Source organism: Microchirus variegatus (assembly GCF_963457635.1).
Source record: "Microchirus variegatus genome assembly, chromosome: 8".
Lineage (NCBI taxonomy): Eukaryota > Metazoa > Chordata > Actinopteri > Pleuronectiformes > Soleidae > Microchirus > Microchirus variegatus.
The window spans coordinates 7,138,866-7,157,023 of NC_139809.1; the positions used below are offsets into that span (position 1 = coordinate 7,138,866).

At 40.7% G+C, this 18,158-nt stretch overlaps 3 protein-coding genes across 3 annotated transcripts; 2 read left to right on the forward strand and 1 right to left on the reverse strand.

The window, feature by feature from the left end:
• Positions 1–1,477: 1,477 nt before the first annotated feature.
• LOC310930803 (ankyrin repeat and SOCS box protein 13-like) lies at positions 1,478–9,268 on the reverse strand. Its single transcript, XM_083893850.1, has 7 exons — positions 9,181–9,268; positions 5,305–5,533; positions 3,998–4,197; positions 3,741–3,891; positions 2,953–3,087; positions 2,299–2,490; positions 1,478–2,096 (listed from the first exon to the last, which is right to left on the reverse strand). The coding sequence occupies exons 2-7, from the start codon at positions 5,345–5,347 to the stop codon at positions 1,927–1,929; spliced, it is 891 nt and encodes a 296-aa protein (XP_083749976.1). The 5' UTR covers positions 5,348–5,533; positions 9,181–9,268; the 3' UTR covers positions 1,478–1,926.
• Positions 7,535–15,363, forward strand: LOC310930684 (uncharacterized protein; the record flags this gene model as incomplete). Its single annotated transcript, XM_083893726.1, has 15 exons — positions 7,535–7,666; positions 7,967–8,115; positions 8,853–8,948; positions 9,041–9,113; positions 10,507–10,598; positions 10,702–10,839; positions 11,119–11,252; positions 11,356–11,372; positions 11,618–11,717; positions 11,803–11,891; positions 11,978–12,084; positions 12,304–12,376; positions 12,493–12,564; positions 12,639–14,827; positions 15,331–15,363. Exons 1-15 carry the CDS (start codon positions 7,633–7,635, stop codon positions 15,361–15,363), a joined length of 3,396 nt encoding a protein of 1,131 aa, XP_083749852.1. The 5' UTR covers positions 7,535–7,632.
• A 168-nt stretch (positions 15,364–15,531) lies between these two features.
• Positions 15,532–18,157, forward strand: LOC310930685 (uncharacterized protein; the record flags this gene model as incomplete). The annotated part of the gene is made up of 4 exons (XM_083893727.1): positions 15,532–16,090; positions 16,700–17,159; positions 17,610–18,011; positions 18,122–18,157. Exons 1-4 carry the CDS (start codon positions 15,687–15,689, stop codon positions 18,155–18,157), a joined length of 1,302 nt encoding a protein of 433 aa, XP_083749853.1. The 5' UTR covers positions 15,532–15,686.
• Position 18,158: the final 1 nt, after the last annotated feature.

The window sequence follows — 18,158 nt, forward strand, 5'->3', positions numbered from 1 at the left end:
TCTTTCTTGAGCCATAACCTGCAAAAGGACAGACGCACAAATACGTCCAAAAACATACCCTTCATGGAGGAAGTAGGAAGTCAGCTGTTGGGCCTGTGGACCTGTGGTATTTATAGCTATACTGCAAACACCAACAGCCTTTCAAAAGACAGTTTCAGTTCTTAACTGAAACGAGACACTGTTGAATGTGCAGTCTACAGAAGCCAAACATTGCGCCATCGGTTTGAATGGCACCCAATTTTTATGCAACCGGCAAATCTGGTTTTTGTCTTCACCATTTTATGTCTTGATGGAGCAGCTCATGATTCCCTTGAGGAAATCCAAATATTATTCCAATGCTCCACTTCTACACATTTAACTAAATCTGCTTTGTTTCAAAGGAACGAGTGGTGTTGACCTCTCGGCTTTCAAGTAGGATCACATTTTTCCTGACATCTTGCTGCAATTTCTGCTGTTGGCGAGATTCTCAGCCAAGTGTGAAGTGCTTGAGATCGAGATTAGCACCTCCAAGTCTGAGGCAATGGTTCTCAGCTGGAAAAGGGTGTATTGCCCACTCCAGACCGGGTGAGAGGTCCTGCCTCAAGTGGAGGAGTTTCTCGTAGTCTTGTTCAGGAGTGAGTGACGGCTGGAACGGGAGATAGACAGGCATATTGGTGCAGCATCTGCAGTGATGTGGACCTTCTGTCTGTTGTGGTGGACAGGGAGCTAAGCCGGAAGGCAAAGTTCTCGAGTTACTGGCCTATCTATGTTCCAACCCTGACCAATGGTCATGAGCTTTGGTTCGCAGGAAGCTAAAATGAGTTTCTGCATGATAGCTGGGCTAAGCCTTAGAGATAGGGTGAGAAGCTTCGATATCCAGGAGGGGCTCGAAGTAGAACCGCTGCTCCGAGAAGAGCCAGCTGAGGTGGTTCAGGAATCTGGTTAGGATGCCTCCTTGATGCCTCCCTGAGGTGTTTTGGGCATGTTCTTCTTCTACCCAGGAGACACTGGAGGGAATATATCTCTCGGTTGGCCTGAGAATGCCTTGGGATCCCAGAAGTGGCTGTCTCTGTTGCTCCCACAACCCAGACCTGGATAAGCAGAAGACGACGACGATGACAACAGGTGTGTTGTATTAATGTATTTAGTCAGGTAACTGAGCCGAGTCTTTGTTTTCAGTGTTTCTGGGCATGTGACAATATCAGTACTGTAAAAGCCATGTCTGATAGTCAAACTTTGCTCCTCACGTCTCAAAGCTCCTGATCTAAAATCTTTAACGTGCAGATTACCATTTAGTTAGCAGCACAATAATTGCATTGAATTCTAAATATTTTAATGAAACATTCACATGGCTGGAAAAAAAACATTTTGGTCTATGTATTTACACAACATCAATAAAAGGTAGAACCATCTACAATTATTTACAAATTTACATTAAAATATAATATATATACAAATAAATACAATGGTACAATCCTATTGACCCTGTCATGTTCCTTCAAGTAAAGCAAAGTATTAACAGCATCTAGCATGAAATCACACTTGTGTGTTCAGCTACTCTGACTGATTCTACCACGTGATAAATGTTTGTCCTCTTAAAACAGATGGAAAATGCAAACAGGAGTGTGTTTTATGTACAGTCACTCAGTCCTGACAGGAAACCTGATCAGCCAGAAATGTTAATATGCCTATGTAGGTTTGCTGTGTTTAAGTGTGTGTGTGTGTGGGCCTTTATTAGCTGGTTGCTATGGGTTTTTTAGTCTTCACAGACATTGTACGGTTAAATTTTAACCCTTCAAATCCCCAATAACCTGATAGTATATGTGGGATGACTTTCTCTCCCCAGTAATCAAAACATCAGCTACAACATTAATGAATATTTAAATGACTAGTTCACTTTGCTGATGTAAAAACGCCTGCGTATTTATTCGAAAATTTCAATATATCCTAAGTGTCTGTCGGTGATGATGAGAGTTCAATAACTGGAGGTGGCATGTGGGAAAGGAAACGTAGGATGCGATTGGGCAACTCAAGCTTGAAAACAACTTCACATGCTCTTTTGCCGAGAGCCTTCCTCAAGGCCAGTCTGCTGATCTGCTGTAGATTGAGCGGGGTATCTAAGGAAGAGAAAACAACAGAGGTTGCTTTTAGGAACGATCACACATGGTACTGCTGCCAAACGTAAACCCTGAGTGATCCAATCACAAGTGGACAGCCGTAAGTACAACGCAACCAAAACGCGTTCATGATCCGATCATTCTGACCTCATTTATCCATGTCCACTTGTGACTGATCACACTTTGATTAAACAAAACGTACTCTCGTAGAACTCAAGGCAGAGGTAACAGGGAGATCCAACACTGGTGTACTGGATGGGTTTTTTGTTCATGGTATCTCTGGCGTACACGTTCCCCCCGAATTCCACAAGTAGCTCAACCAAGTCCACGTTATTTGTTTTGGCTGCATGATGCAGGGCAGTCTCGTGTAGCTTGGCAGCGTTAACGTTTGCCCCTTCGTGGAAGAAAGACAGGAATGCATCGGTGAGACATATGTATATACAATACATACCAATACCAATACCTCAATTACTTTATAGAACTTTACTTTATACTTTATAGATCTAAAATCTCCTTCATGTGGGATGAGTTCATGACAGGCACTGGTGTCGCATCTTAGCAAAGTTAACCAACTGAATAAAACGGCATGGTGGATACAAAAGGCTCTCTGTGAGACTGTGGCCTACGAAACACAGACACCTTGCAGTCATTACAGTTATATTATTACTGTACCATAGAGACCGTGCTGTGTGATTATCTGATTTCTGGATTATCATGATGTCCCTCAGATATTTATTTCAGTGTAAGATCTTCAAAACTGTTTCTGTAAAAAATGACCATCAGTGTTTGACCTCAACGTGTTCTTCTTGAATTTAATTTCTAATTTTTGGTTTGCAGAAAACAAACATGGACTCACCTGCATTGAGGAGAACTTTGGCGCAGTCGTAATGTCGCCTGGCACAGGCTACATGAAGTGGTGTCCCATAGTGGCAGTCATGGGCCTCCATGAAAGCTCCTTGATCAATCATGAGCTGAACACAATCTGAATTACCTGTTGTGAGACACGGCAAAAATATTCCTACATGGACTGCAGACATTGTGGTATCTCCAGCTTATTGCACATTCTGTTTAGATTTGAAATAAGTAAATAAATCTAAAGGACACGTTTGTTAACTTTCTTTGCGTTCATTTGAGTCCCAAACGAGAGGATCATGTAGAGAACATTGGTGAGGAGTTGCTTTGCATTGTTAATATGAAATTTTGAACAATTTTCACCTTCAAAGTAATTTTAAACACTGATTTTCAATGTTTTAATTCTGAGAAAGAACAGACTAGGGGATCCAGTCAAGACACAGGATCACACATTTGGTGTCTAATCAAACGATTTCAGGGGACAACTCGCTCTCTTTGGTTATTGTGGGGTTCTGCTCACGCCCCAATTGCTGTTCAGTCGCAAATATCCTAAATATGCGTCCGATTATGTTAAATAGCGTCAGTTAACCCCTCACACTATAGGATCATTTGGCCAGATTATCAGCCTAAAATCAGGAGGTACCCACGACTGTCAGAAGGGCCAGATCGGGACCGAAATCTGGCCAGTTGTCCTCTCGTGTGGGGCAGGCTTTATGAACGTCTGTGATTTATTGCAATTAAGAAAAAAAAAAGAAGATTGTTTGACAGTGCTAGTAAATAAACAAGACACACCTCCCATGCATGCCTCATGAAGAGGTGAGAAGGTAAACAATGGAGGATTAACTGTCGCTCCATACTCCAACAACAGCTTGACACATTCAAGGCTACCAGCCGCACAGGCATCACACAGCGGAGTACTGCCATCGATGTTACGAGCATCCACCTGTCTGACACGGAGGCAAAACAAAGCACATAGACAACAGTCAGTCAACCACGTCGACAACCTAAGAAGCCATTTGTCGCTCTCGAAACAGCTCTCTAAAAATCACCTGTGCGCCAGCGCCCAGCAACAGTTGAACACACTGGGTCTGTCCCTGTATACACGCTTCATGTAGCGGAGTGATGGAGTCAACAGCCACGATGTTAACCGCAGCGCCTCCCTCGATCAGCTGCCGAAGCTGGAGGACTCTGCCCTGTGCAGCAGCCTCGTGCACCGCTGACCGGTCTGTCCAGAATCCAAGACCATGAGCTGCAAAACGTGAGACACCAAACAAAGGCTGAGTCTGTCTATTTATGACGTTTCAAGGTTACTGGGTGTGAGGGGGTTGACATATGGTTTATAAGCTTCTCTCTTCAAGTTCAAGTGTATTCAGTCATTCCAGTAAAGCTGGGGAATTGGTGTGTTTAGTTTGGCCTTGACTCTAAAGTGCAGAACATGAGACAACATTTACTTGAACCAAAGTAAATACAATTGAAGACTATTTCAGGGGAAATCTGTTTATCACTCATAATCAGATTTGGAAGCTTTACATGACAAAAGGACACTATAACATCACATGCGTACCATATGCACGTATGACCTAAGGCTTCAAATATACGTGATTACTGGCTTAAAGAAGACAGTACTAGATTCTGATGGTGACCTAGATTACAGATCACCTGACTGTGTGACACTGTGTCTGAGTTTCCTTGGCTGTAGTTTTTACACTTCTGATATTTTCATCATTATTTTTTTTTTATTATTTTCTTAACTATTAGTTGTTTTTTTTGTTCACAGTGACATCTTTAAATGCCACATCTAATCCAAGTTAGAGTCAGAAAACCCCAAAGTATTTGACTTACCATGGAAATTCTCCCATTTAACAACCATCTTACAACTTATGTGCTTTAAAATTACTAGTGGGTTCCTTCACTGTTACAACAATAATAGTGTAATAATAATATTAGTGTTTGTGTATAGATTGGGGTGTGTTCAAAATAAAAAAATACATTAAATTAGGTAAACTGTGCCAAACACTTATGAAGTGGTTATAACAACAACCATTACAGGCGTAATGTGTTCTTATTACACTATAATGGATATTACATGACACTGTAATAATAAGCTTAACGACGAATGCTATACTATTACATACGTTATCTCAGTGTGTCAAGTGTTTACTGACGGATTTACGGTTTGCTGCCGATGTAAATCTTACTCGTGATCATCAACCACCAGCATTTACCGCCGACAGAGACCGAAAGCGAGTCGCCAATGACATGACAGCTCGTTACGTCTTGTCTAAAAGTGTTGTCGCAGCTACAAACAAAGCCTCCAGAGCCTTTGCTCAGGTTTGACGTTTTATAAGCTACTTACCGATTTCTCCATACAAGGACGGTCTGGTCCGAGTGATCTCCATTTCATGTTAGCATAAAGTTCTCCTCCTCCTCCTCCTGAATCACGGAGATTTAGCCACGCGTGTGGTTCATTCTGGAGCAAAGAAATACTCACCGACGAGACTGCAGCATTAGAATGAAAGCAAGCCGGGTGCTCGGTCGCTGACAGCGGTAAAGTGGGCCACCTTCATCCGTCAAGCTAGTCTAAGCTAGAAAAAAAACGTGCTAATTTACTCGAGGTATTACGGTACAGGTGCTTGCAGAGGACAAAAAGGACAAATAAAGAAAACACCATGTAGGCGTTTCCCATTTTAAAACGTCAATAGAAAGTAAAATGACACTTTCATTTTGTGAAGACATTTTTTAAGAGGTTTTGAAGCATTTGCAAGGGAGAGTAATTTCTATTTCTTAAACAATGTCCATAGTTTGTTAGCGACAAAGGCAATTATACACCCTAACCATTGGGGAAAGTGAAAGGTAATGTCCACTCAATGTCCTTAAAGGAATTATACTGAATAAAAATAACAAAATAATAAGTGTGTAATAAAAAATAATTTAAGGTGATGACATTTCAGTTTATTCGTGTTTCTGTGTAGGACCCTTGAACAGATAGAATGACACAATGTTTTGGTGGTAGTCCAAAAAAAAGGTCTGACAGAATCTGCTGCTGGAAACACACCCATTTAAAAAAAAGAAAGAAAAAAAAAGAATTTGTGCCAAATTCAGTCAGACTTTTAAATCACACTACTTGAGGCCGTACAGATTGTGCAATAGACTTGTGGTGTTTTATTATCATTATTGTAGTATTCATTATGAGTATTGTGTGTGTGCAATATGTGTAAAATGTATATGCACTGTTTGTATATTGTATCATAGCACTGGTATGCACAGGGCATACAATTTGCCCTGATAACTGGTGCAAACTGGACCATTCTTGGTAAAGTAATTCAGAGATGGTTGTGCTTGAGAAACCCACTAGATCCATGAAATACTCGTACAAGGTTGTCATTTTGACATGCTTAAATGCACACTGTTGTTGCCATGAAATTGGTGGATTACCTACAGCAGGGGTCTCAAACTGGCGGCCACATGCGCCCCCCCCCCCCCCCCCCCCCCCAATCGATTACATGCGGCCCCCCACTTCATATCATGTTATAATGAAAACATGGCCCACAACCTCGTCGTCTTTTAAACACAGTGTGTAGCTGAGGCACAGCTGCCAGCGAGGCGATAGAATATAATATGTGTTTGCTAGCAATGTTTATTATAAGAGTAATAATAAGACGTTTGGTCATAATTATCCCATTATTAAATGTATCATATACAACATTCAATTACATATATGAATACACTTGTTAGGGCCCAAGAATGGCAGTGGCCAAAACGGCTCCTGGTATGAATTTGTATTCCACACTATTATTTATGTAATTTAAAATGAATGTCTGTTTTTGATATTACTACATTAATGTTGCATCATATATAGTATTATTAAGTATACATGTAATATCATGATGCAATATTGTGAACAGTTGTTTTTTTTCTCCCACTTTCTGTCCTCTAGGCCGCCTCCCTCTTGACCACAATAGATGCACATTGGCCCCCAGGTCATATGAGTTTGAGACCCCTGACTATCAGTGTTAAAAATCAGTTGAAGAGGTGTACCTAATAAAGTGGCTGCTGTATTATACTGTATAGCTACAGAACCAACTTTCTTTACCTTCTAAAAACGCATCGACACATAACACGTTTTGTAGGCAGAAAAGACAGGTCTGACGGGGTTGTTTACGTTTATCAATCATTCATTTTGCACGAGGCAAACAGGAAATGGAGTGAAGTACGACAGCGGCGCAGGCACTAACTAACCGAAGCACAGCTTTTACGCCGCCTCACCACTTTGCCGCAGTTTGGTGTAGACTTTCAAGATGGATGCCTTCCCCCGATAGGTTTCTGTTTCTTTTTCGAAAAGGACGGTCCATGGCCGATTGTCCATACGCGGAGAGACGTTGGAAACCATAGCGTTTAAACGTTGAAATGGCTTTACTGCGTGTGATGAAGTAATTTGGGCGATTTGAGCGGACGTATTTGTCCCCACGTGTTTTGGTTTTGACTGTCTACTTTGTGACTTCCTGGTTTTTTTCCACATATAATATGTCTGTCGAATCTGCGCCGAACGCTGAAATGACTTTGGAAGGTTCGTTGGATACGAGACGCGCTAAACTTCATGATGTCATGTTAATGTTTAAAACCAGAGCCAAGTGTTTTTCGCCAAGGACAATGGGATAGTAGCAGATTTCGTAAGAGTTCAGCGATGGAAAGTGGAAATGTCGCTGCCTCGCTCAAAGGTGACAATTTTGTCCCGTATGTTTAACTTTGACACGGAACGTGACTCGTTGAGTTCTTTTCCACCATGTCTGACGTGTATACCTGCTGCTGTTGATGATGATGTTGTTGTTGTTGTTGTCTGAGTCTACGGGTGAGGACTGCGCACTGTGTCGTGCTTCCTTCACGGGACAAACTGTCCCTGACTTGTGAAACTTTTCGCTAGTGAAAGTGAAAACACGTCGTCCCCGTCGTTTCGCTGGGTCGCGTGTGTTCAGCGTTCATGTTGGTTCATGTTCTTTATGCTTTGTTGTGATTTCTAGGTGTTTTAGTACCTGTGCGGGACACTTCTGATGTCTTTGAGAGCACTATTTTGGCTCCTCTTCAAAGTGCGTACTTGTACGAAGAGTCCCGACACTCTTTCAGATACAAGTCCGCTGTCTTGATTGAGAACGCTCTACTTGAAGAAAAGGTTGGTCTTGAACTTATAAACTGTTAACACATTTGATGTGTGCTTTAAGTATTTCTCGTGATGTTTTTTTGGTTTTTTTTACATTTGCCTTTTACTCACGTGATTTTTTTTTTGCTGGTATCGGACCGATACGGAGTATCATATTGGCTCATCCCTAATTGAAATGTCAGGGAACACTATCCCTCAGCCTGTCATTCAATCTACATTTTATCTCCTGAGCTATACATATCATTCAAATGATAAATATATTAGTATTTAAAGGTGCATTATGTAATAAATCTAAAGCAATTGGCTGTAAAATCCTCCTAATATGTCACAGAGACTCAGGAATAATGTTCATATAACAAACTGAACTCACCAACAACAGTACAGCCAAAATATTTGCATTCAATTTTTTTTGCAGACTGCAAATCATGTTTATGTTTTGAAATCATGCTTTGTCTTTGTGGCACCACCTACCGCCGTCTACCAATCATTGCAGTCAGTAGAGTCTAAGCTGCCGAGCAACCACGGGTTGCCAGATACGTCAGAAAACGAAACCTAAAAGACCTCTTTTTTAAATTTAAATGTAGTAACCATTTTTGGCCCCATTCTTACATATGGCACCTTAAATATACAGTTGTGAAGTAGTGTGTTATGCATATGCGGATACATTTATGATGGTTATTAGGAACTAATCTTAAATGTGGTGAAATGAAACTCGGCATGATCTGATTTTCATTTCCCTTCCTCGTAAGTATAATGCCTTCCGAGCAAAGAGGCGACAACAAGGATATTCAGAAGAGGATTTGAAGGAGACCTATGGATATTTGCTGTTCGATGACATCAATAAGGTACACACTCGACATACAGTATAGTATAAGAGATTGTGCATGTTCTTACAAATCTATTGACCTTACTCAATATTGTTAATTTTTTGTAAAAGGCTCATGCACTTGGAGGAAATGGTGTCCTCACAGGAAACAGCACTTGCACAACTCTGGGAGATCCATTGAAGGGTAAAAATCATATGTTTTCCTATATTTTGACACCCAGTCAGATAGATAGAGATAATCAAGTTATTACCTTTATGGTCGTGTCCAGCATATAGTCCATGACCGTTTCAGTGCAGCTCAAGCTGAGCAGCTGTTATGTTCAGTGTCTGGTGCTCCCCTTCCTTTCAAAGTGAAAGCAAGTGAAGGGGCTGTATGAATGTATACAAGTGAAAGTGAAAGAATGTGTGTTGAATTAATTATTTATATTATTTTTAACTCAGTGTTTCCCAACAATGTATCGTCACCTCTAAACATTTCCAGTGTTAGACCTGTACATGTTTCCCTGTTCTGACCTGGCTGGACCTTAGTATGCCATTACCTATTCTTATCTACACCTGCATCTTTTTTAACATAACCTGCGCCCATTCTAGGCTGTGTTAAGTGTGGGGTGTAAACACAGGTCAAAGTCCAAGACAAGAAGCCCACTGTATCACATGTGATAAATGCAGCAGGCTTGCAGGAAGCATAATCATTTTTTTGTTGTTGTTTTTTTTGTTTTAACATAACTCACTTTTCTTTTTTAGTTTAGATCTTAAAATGTGCTGTAACAGATTTCCTTAAACCTTTTCATGTTTCAAAACAAACACATACACATTTTAAATGTTATAACTACAAACTTTCTTATCGCTAAATTGACACTTATCTGTGCCTGGATAGCAATGGTGATTGGGGACCTTGCCTCAGACTCTCCCCAGCCCTTGACCTGTCCTGCTACAAAGCCCAATTTCCTTCTACTTGCCAAAGACATTCATGGACATTTGGAAAGAATATCCTTTCCTTAGTCACTCTGACTGGAGTAGTACTAAAGTTACACCAAACCTGTCGAACAAGTCCCTGACTCTGTTTTGGTCCCATAGTGAGATGTTTCTGTTGTTTTTTAAAAAGCTTCATGTACTTCTACTGAATTTTAGCCTGATGCCTCAAATGTATTTGAGTTCATCTCAAAAATCATCTTAAAAATCCACTGTGCCTCAATTATCAATAATATGTAACATGAGGACTTATTAAGCTGCAGTGGATGACATCATAGTTGTTAAACGTGTGGTTTGTGTGTCTTTGTCAGTGACACATTCATCTGTAAAGGTGTGGCTGTGCTGCAGTATGATTGTAGTGGGGTGAAGTGACAATCTGTTTGTTTGTGCTTCCACACTTGCACTTGCCAATATGACCAACAGAGGCCGCCAGAGGCTTGTTTGCGTGAATTGGGTGAAGTCGGTCATCTCTGATTGCCTTGATAAGAAAGCTGCTGCTAAGTTATTTGTTGGATTCTGTTTTCTTTTTAAAACCTTAATTCAATCGTTATCTTTTTATGTCTACCTGAAGATGCATTAAGTTCAAGTTTTCTGTGTTTACTCAGGTGTTTACATTTCATTGTACTCTGACTGTCTGGATCTGAATCGCTGGTATAATGGGAAATCTGGATACATTGTCATCATCAGGCTGACAAAGGTATTGAGTAAAATATTTGTGTGGAGAGGTGGTAGTCGTGTTATCATTTTGGGAAACAAAACATAATTTATGAACTTCAAACTCTTTGTTTCTTTGTTGCTAGGGGAGAGTAAAAAGGGTTTTTGAAAACTACACACAGAATCTCACACCACCCACTGTGGGATTCGACTGTCACATGTCCGAAGAGTTGCCCTCAGTATCTGCCAAAACCAGCTCCTTTCTTGCTTTTGAGAGAACTCAGGTAAGAGGAGACAGGTGGCCCATTGCTGTGATGTCAACGCACATTTATCTATGTAAATGTGTCTACTTTGTTATTTGAGAAACGTTAAAGGTCATTCACTGATTATTGTTTTTTCCCTCACCTAAGCTAAATAGAAGTATTTAAGTTTCTCTCTGTCCATATTCATGCTACTCTACCCTATGTTGTTGAGCACGTAGATGTTTGACAGCACGTTGAAAAGGAGAGAGTAAAAGGACGAGACGCGAGACCGCTTAAATACATAATGTTTTCTTCCTGCAGTATTACGTGTATGAGCATTTGGATGGCGGTAGCTGTGAAACGGCTAAATCTCCCAGTGCTGCCTGTCCTTTTGCCATTGTGTCGTTTTCATACACTGACACCAAAGCAACACTTCATGCACCACTCGAGATAAGGTACTGTAACATGATTGCATGACATGATCTCTGATTATAGTATATCCCTGACATCATAGTATTTAATACAACTGATCTTTTGTTCTCCCATTTTTCTTTTCAGTGAGGAGAAAAAACTGGGTATGGAATGTTTTTCCTCAAGTCATAACAAGTACAATAGCACTGGATTTGGTAATTTAGCCAAGGGAATGTTTCATATCTGCCAAGCATTTCTTTTGTAGAAATGTTAGTTATGATGTTATTTCAGCAGTTCTGTTGCATAAAATTATATCCATGTAATTTTACCACTACAGCTAATAAAGTGTCTGTGAGTGTATTTAATTTACTAATAATAACTTTTCTTGTGTTTTATTGTTTTATTTCAGATTTTCATTACGTGGCCTGGAGGGGTCAACTTCAAATCGGTACCCAGTTCATTGATGTTGGACTCAGGTCTGCAGCAGTTGCCTCAATTCCTATAAAACTGTAAGTAAAATATGCCATTTTTTTACTCCATCATCATTTACATTATATAAGCTATATTTCCTTCATGTGTTTGTTATTCTTCAAGGCCACCAGTTGTCAAAATTGACAGAGCCATATCCATGTTAGAGCTGTCACAGCTGTTGCCGAGTGCTGCCTTTGAAAGCTGCTTGTCTGGTGAAGGTAGTAAAGAAAAATCACTTCATTTACATTTGAAAGGAATTCTCGCACTGTATTGTAATTTATTTTTTTTGCTGTTTCAGTCTTTCTGGGTGGCTTTTACCTGAGTCTATGTGCGCTGGTTCCTTCTGAGACAGAAGAAAGCAAATCGTTCTTTCTGCTTTTGCAGGAAATCAAGGAGAAAAATCTTGTGAGTTTTGTTTATTACGGGCCTTTTTCCGATTGAAAGGTGAATTCATTTCGTAAAAAAGAATATACTTTATTTGGGTCGGCCATCCCGCAAATATGTAAAGAACTACATTGACATTAACATGAAAACAAGAAATAAACTGACTAGTCAATCATTGAAAAAAATTTACATTGACTAATAAATTAAAAGACATACTGACAAGCTATCTCTGTCCTCCAGGCTCTCCCTGTTCCACTGAACGATGGTGGTTTTCTTATGTTGTTGCACTCCTCCCATTTCCTCATGTATGATGGTAAGATATGAAAATGATTGTCTTAAAATTATATTGTAAAGATAAAACCTCTTAATTCTGTCTTATCAAACAACTCTAAAGCCACATCGGCTTCATGCATTTTTTTTGTCTTTTAGGGTCTGGGTCAAAGGCAACGGAGGTCATTCAAGCTATGTTTGTTTTTCCAGACTCACGATGTATACACCGAGGTAAGTACAGTATGAATTGCTTAATTTATTCAACCAAGGCGGACATTTGACAAATTATTTTGTGTTCCTCACAGGCACAAAATCTGGACAGAGAAAGGGAGCAGTGTCATCTGAAATCCTTCAAGTTCTGCCAGCGCTAAATTATGCAGAGGGTGAAGTTGAGAAAACGCTAGGCTGTGATTCAACTGAAGAACGGTCTGAGGTTTTGGCAAAGCATATGCAAAGTTACGCTGCACTGATCAATCCTGGGTTGGAATCAAGTCCCTCAAGGGAAGTTGGCATCTTTCCAGATAAATATGACATTCTGCCTGCTCACAAACACCTCTACTCATCACCTGAGCGGACTAACAAGGCATGGCATAGCTTGCGGTCATACATAAGCAAACCGGCCACATTTCAACTGCCATTGTCAAAGACTTCACAAATCCTGGCAGTTGAACAAGACAAGCAAAGTTATGACCTTGATGATGATGTTTACATTTGTCTATCATCTCCTGAAGAGGCACAATCCACATCAGTTTGTATAAGGTCAGAAGACCAGGTGACTGAACATAGATCTTCTGCAAATGTTGAGACATCTACAGACCAGGTGATGGAACAAAGATCTTCTGCAGATGTTGAGACATCTACAGACCAGGTGATGGAACAAAGATCTTCTGCAGATGTTGAGACATCTACAGACCAGGTGACAGAGCAAAGATCTTCTGCAATTGTTGAGACATCTACAGACCAGGTGATGGAACAAAGATCTTCTGCAGATGTTGAGACATCTACAGACCACTCATACGGGTCAGAAGATCAGGTGACAGGCCATAGAACTGTAAATGTTGAGACATCTGTGGACAATTGTACGACAAGTATTGAAACACATGTTGACTTGACAGCTGGGCCGCAAAACGATAAATCGGATGATTTGCAACTTCGAGATTCAACCAATGACTCTGGAAACTGGACTGTGCTGATCAAAACTGATGGTGTGGCGGCAAAAGATCCCTTGATTCCTGCAACATCAGATGATCTCCCAGCAGAGTTAATCGTCAGCATCACTTCAGCTGAGCGAAGTGTTACTGATGAGAGTTTAAGTTTGATCGATACCATGTCAACAATGAAGCATGATGACTTTCAGATTTCAGGTATTTCTGAAGCCAAATTGCAAACTGCAGAATTGATCCGTCTGCATGATGGGAATGTGGACATCAAAACTAAAGATTCCGCTGTCGCCTCTCACTTCATTAATGCAAAACCAAGGAAAATACGAAGGGGACATTCCATAGTTCTGAAAAGGGCACCTAAAGCTTGTTCCGAGACTCTCACTTTACAGACCATCAAAAAAGCAGGGAGCATCTCCATGAGACAGAAAGAAGACCAGGCCAGGGAAATAAGCAGTCCTTCAAATACTCATTGGAAAAAATTAAGAAGGCAAAGATGGAAATTTGGAAAACTGTCGTCTAAAAATAAGATTGTGAGATGTGCTTCTATTGGTTCGAGAGTGGCAGAGAGAAAATCATCAAACATTGGACATCAGAGCTTGAAAGGCTCACTTTTAAGGGAACATGAAATGTGTCCGCCCAGAAAGAAAAATGAGCACTGGGACTTAAAGCCAGTTGTCAGTGAATGTGGAAGAATCTTGGTCCCACACGGCTCTCGAGATACTGTTCAGATACAATCTTTAAAGGATCAGCTTCGATGTAAAAATTATGACCCAGAAAAAAAAAAGGTTGATGCACATAAAGTGGAAATGGAGCAAAACTCTAGCGCTGAAACGGCAGTGGAGGACACTGAGACCACATCAAAGAATGAAGAGAGTCGAACTGATGTGGCCAAGGAACATATCCTGGTAACACAATCAGACGATGGGGCACAGCCTTTGAATCCAGAACATGGTGAGCATTCTTCAAAGGGCGATGTCATAGACCGGCCTCCCTCAGAAGAACTTAAAAATAAGAACACCGATTCCCCCTCACTGCGAAGATTCCCAATAAAAGGCAAATTTCTGAATAAACTGAAATCAGTTCTCCTCAGGGGAAAAAGAAAAACATGTATGACAGAGGGATCTAAAGATTCTGCAGATAACATGACTGCAGATAACACTGAGCAGTGTCTCAAGAAAAGAAAAGGTGACTCTGATGTTGGGGCGGAGAAGATTAATGATGAGGCTTTGAATGGCCAGGACAATGTGGTTGTCAAGGGAGTTAAAGAAATGCTGTCGGTTGACCCTCTTTTTGCATATGCCCTTGGACTGACCCCTATAGAGAAGCCAGGGGTACAGAAAATTGAGGGTCAAGATTGTCAACAAAGGGGAGTCTCATCAGAGACACAAGAACAAACAATTATAAGCACAGAACAACCTCAATCTATACCAACTTCCCCATCGGCTCTCCTGAAACGGCGTAGGATCAAAACGCTCAAAAAACATCAAGGCGTCTCTGCAGAATGTGTTAAAAGGACATGTAAGTCATATTTCAATATTTTTGAAGACATATTTTTTCAGTTCAGACGTGCATGCCATTGGAACTAACCAACATTTTCTTTCATCTGTCTCTACAACTGCTCCTATTATGCTGTCTTTGCTTTGCTAATTATTTGCTAACTCTTAGTTTGCTTTGCTCTAACTTGTTACATTGTTGCCAGTATGATTCATCTTCATCAAAGGTGGCTTTACAAACAAAAAAATTTTTTTTTACTGAAACAATAGCATAGTTTACACATTGGTTCCTGGCAGTAATACATGCAGTTTTTTTTTTCTCCTCTGTTTTGTCTTTACAGGGTGGTTGCATTTTCAAACACCAGCTTGCTTAGACACTGAAAAAGTCAAGTGCAAACAACATACTAAAGATATATCAGTCATGAAGACTGTAAAGGAAAATATGAACAGTACTTGCTCATCGACAGATGCTTTGAACTTACTTGCTGACTTGGCACTCGGTGCCAGTAATGACCTGGTTCCACCACAAGCAACATTTGGGAGAAAAGACAAAAGACTAACTACTGAGACGAGTACGAAGACTTGTGAACTTACAAATGATGTTGCCAGTGCAGAAAAAGAGTCAATTCTTCATGCTCTTCTAAAGCAACCTGCTGCTAGACCCAATCAGCCGCTTGAGTCTTCTTCAAGCCATCTCATGGGAGACGGGGAAATGGTTGACTTGATATCCAAAGAACATAATTACTCATTGCCCCTGTCTTCCCCTCTGGTGTTGGGTTTGTCAGGTACACCTTTCCAGGTACCCCCTTTAAGTGGTTCTACCAAGCTGCTGCACCATTACCAACACTTGTATGGTAATCGAATTGAAAGAGTACCCCCTTCTGTCTGCCAGGAAGATGGGGGTGAAAGCACCCACTGGACACAAGAATCTATGAAAAAACACTTGGAGTGCAAGAAGAAGTTCAGCCACTCTCGCAGTTTTGTCAACAAGTTCAAATCTGTTCAAGTCACAAGGCAATGGAAAGGAAAATATGACTTCCATGGAGACAGCAAGTTAACAAGTGATCCCAAGGGTAAAGGTGTCATGCGAGCCTTACATGGGTATGTACAGCATATTGTTATTTTCACAATGAATCTTGACATAAAATACATAGCTTGAAGGTAGGGTTGGGGATCCTGGAGAAACTATTTGAGCAGGCTACATTTTGAATTCAAAAGTCCAAGCCCCTTCCTTCAGATGTCAACATGGGTTCACTCGCAATGCGCAGCATCTGTATAGATGGTAGTTTGATTGATGCATCGCGATCCAATTAATTTGTTCGGGCTGTTCAATATGATTGGAAAATGATCTCCTACCCTACCTTTAATAGTAATGCTAATATTGTTTGATTGAAAGATTTGTGGAGCATCTACTGAAGCTGCGTGTGGGTTTTGTCTGGGTATCCACAGTCTACAAATCATGCAAGCATGCCCTCTAAATTGACCGTAGGTGTGAATGTGAGAGTTTGTTGTTTTTGTCTGTGTGTTGGCCCTGCAATGGACTGGTGACCTGTCCAGGGTCTACGCTATGTTTGCCCCATGTCAGCTGGGATTGGCTCCAGCAGCCCCTGCAACCCTCATGTGGATGAATGTATGAAAGCTGACTGTTGTTAGTTTAAATTATATTAAATGTTATTGAATTGAAACTACTCCTTCTGCATTTCATATCAGGCCATGGGACTTCACCATTCAAGACACCACTGAAGACATACGGCTCATTGTCCACATGTGGATAGGTCTGTTTTACAGCCGGTCAACACCCAGATTATTTCACATTGACTCGAACTTCACAAACCTGGGTCCAGAAGAGAGTGGGTCTTCGGAAATGTCCACACAAGTGGTATCAACACCAGTAAAGACTGAGCTTAAGCCGAATGCCTTCTCAAGCATAGCAGACACTCAGGAGAACTCGGTTTCAAATGCAGCCTACCTCAGCAAAAAAGATGATGTATTGGATGAAGGATCCTTGGTTTTGGATTTGTCACTAAGGAACTCCATTGCAGAGACTGTTACTTCAGATCCACATATCAACCAAGAAAAGGCCTCTGTGTCTGGTGAACAAAAAGAAGCTAGTGACAAATTGAACACACTCAAGCCCTCCCTGGGACTACAGGAAGCAAGCACTCTACAGGTTTGTTTCTACAAATGCTGGTATACAAAAGGCAAAATTGTGATTTTGTCAGGATTTTTATTTGGTCTGTATGATATATAATAGTCATAGTTAGGTTTGAATTAAGACTTTATTATCTAATTTAGGTCATCTGATCTGTAGACTCCAGTGTCCACCTCTAGTGTCCATAGTACAATGTAGCACAGCCTGTAGTCGGTTGGAATAGTGGCTGTACCCTGTATTTTCTCATGTGTGGGCAAGATGCTGTAATTCTGCTTTGACGCACCTGCATTTTCCATATAATATACACATAAATAGTCCTCATCTTCTAATAAATGAAGCTGTCTTCTGACCATGAAAGCAAAAATATCAAAATGTTGTAAAAGAACCCATGAGAAACTAAGCAGTGAAGTGCAATACAAAGTTCATAATGTCAAATACTTATGTTCTGTTTACTGCTTCTTTTTCCAGTATTCCACGAGGGCAGACTCTGCAGAGATAACTAATGATCACAGAAGTCGGCGTGAAGATGACAAAACTTGTATTCCTTCACAAAATTCTGGCTGCTCGAAGGGCATTGGTATGCCATCTTTAAAAGGATTGCTCATTCTGCCACAAGAAAAGATGAAAAGTGTGTCCAATAGGACAGAAAATGACCCAGCTGCTTCAGGAATCGGCCACGTGTTACATGGATGTAGCAAAGGCAAGACGCCTATTAAAGATGATGCTGAAATTCCCCAAACTACAGATATGATTTTGGTTGAAAAACATGCATCGGATTCACCCAAACATGGTAAAGAAAAAGAGTCCATGACGAGAGGCAAAGAAATTGATGATACAGATGAGAATCATGAAAGTCAAACCAAAGATGGGGTAAATTGTCCAGAGAAAGAGAACCCATGCCAGGGAGGCAAAAAAGAACCTTCTCCTTGTACAGGTGATGGTGCTTCTAACAAAGATTCTTCCTGCATTGATCACGATAGTTTGGAAAAGGAAAAGTTTTCAAGGGAGGAACCTAAA

Bases quoted from the DNA above. Each gene is read 5' to 3' on its own strand.
- LOC310930803 (XM_083893850.1), bottom strand. From the start codon at position 5,347: ATGGAGATCACTCGGACCAGACCGTCCTTGTATGGAGAAATCG. The intron at 3,088-3,740 runs GTGTGTCTTGTT...GTCTCACAACAG, and splicing joins TCATGAGGCATGCATGGGAG to GTAATTCAGATTGTGTTCAG. The intron at 2,491-2,952 runs GTGAGTCCATGT...TCTTCCACGAAG, and splicing joins CAAAGTTCTCCTCAATGCAG to GGGCAAACGTTAACGCTGCC.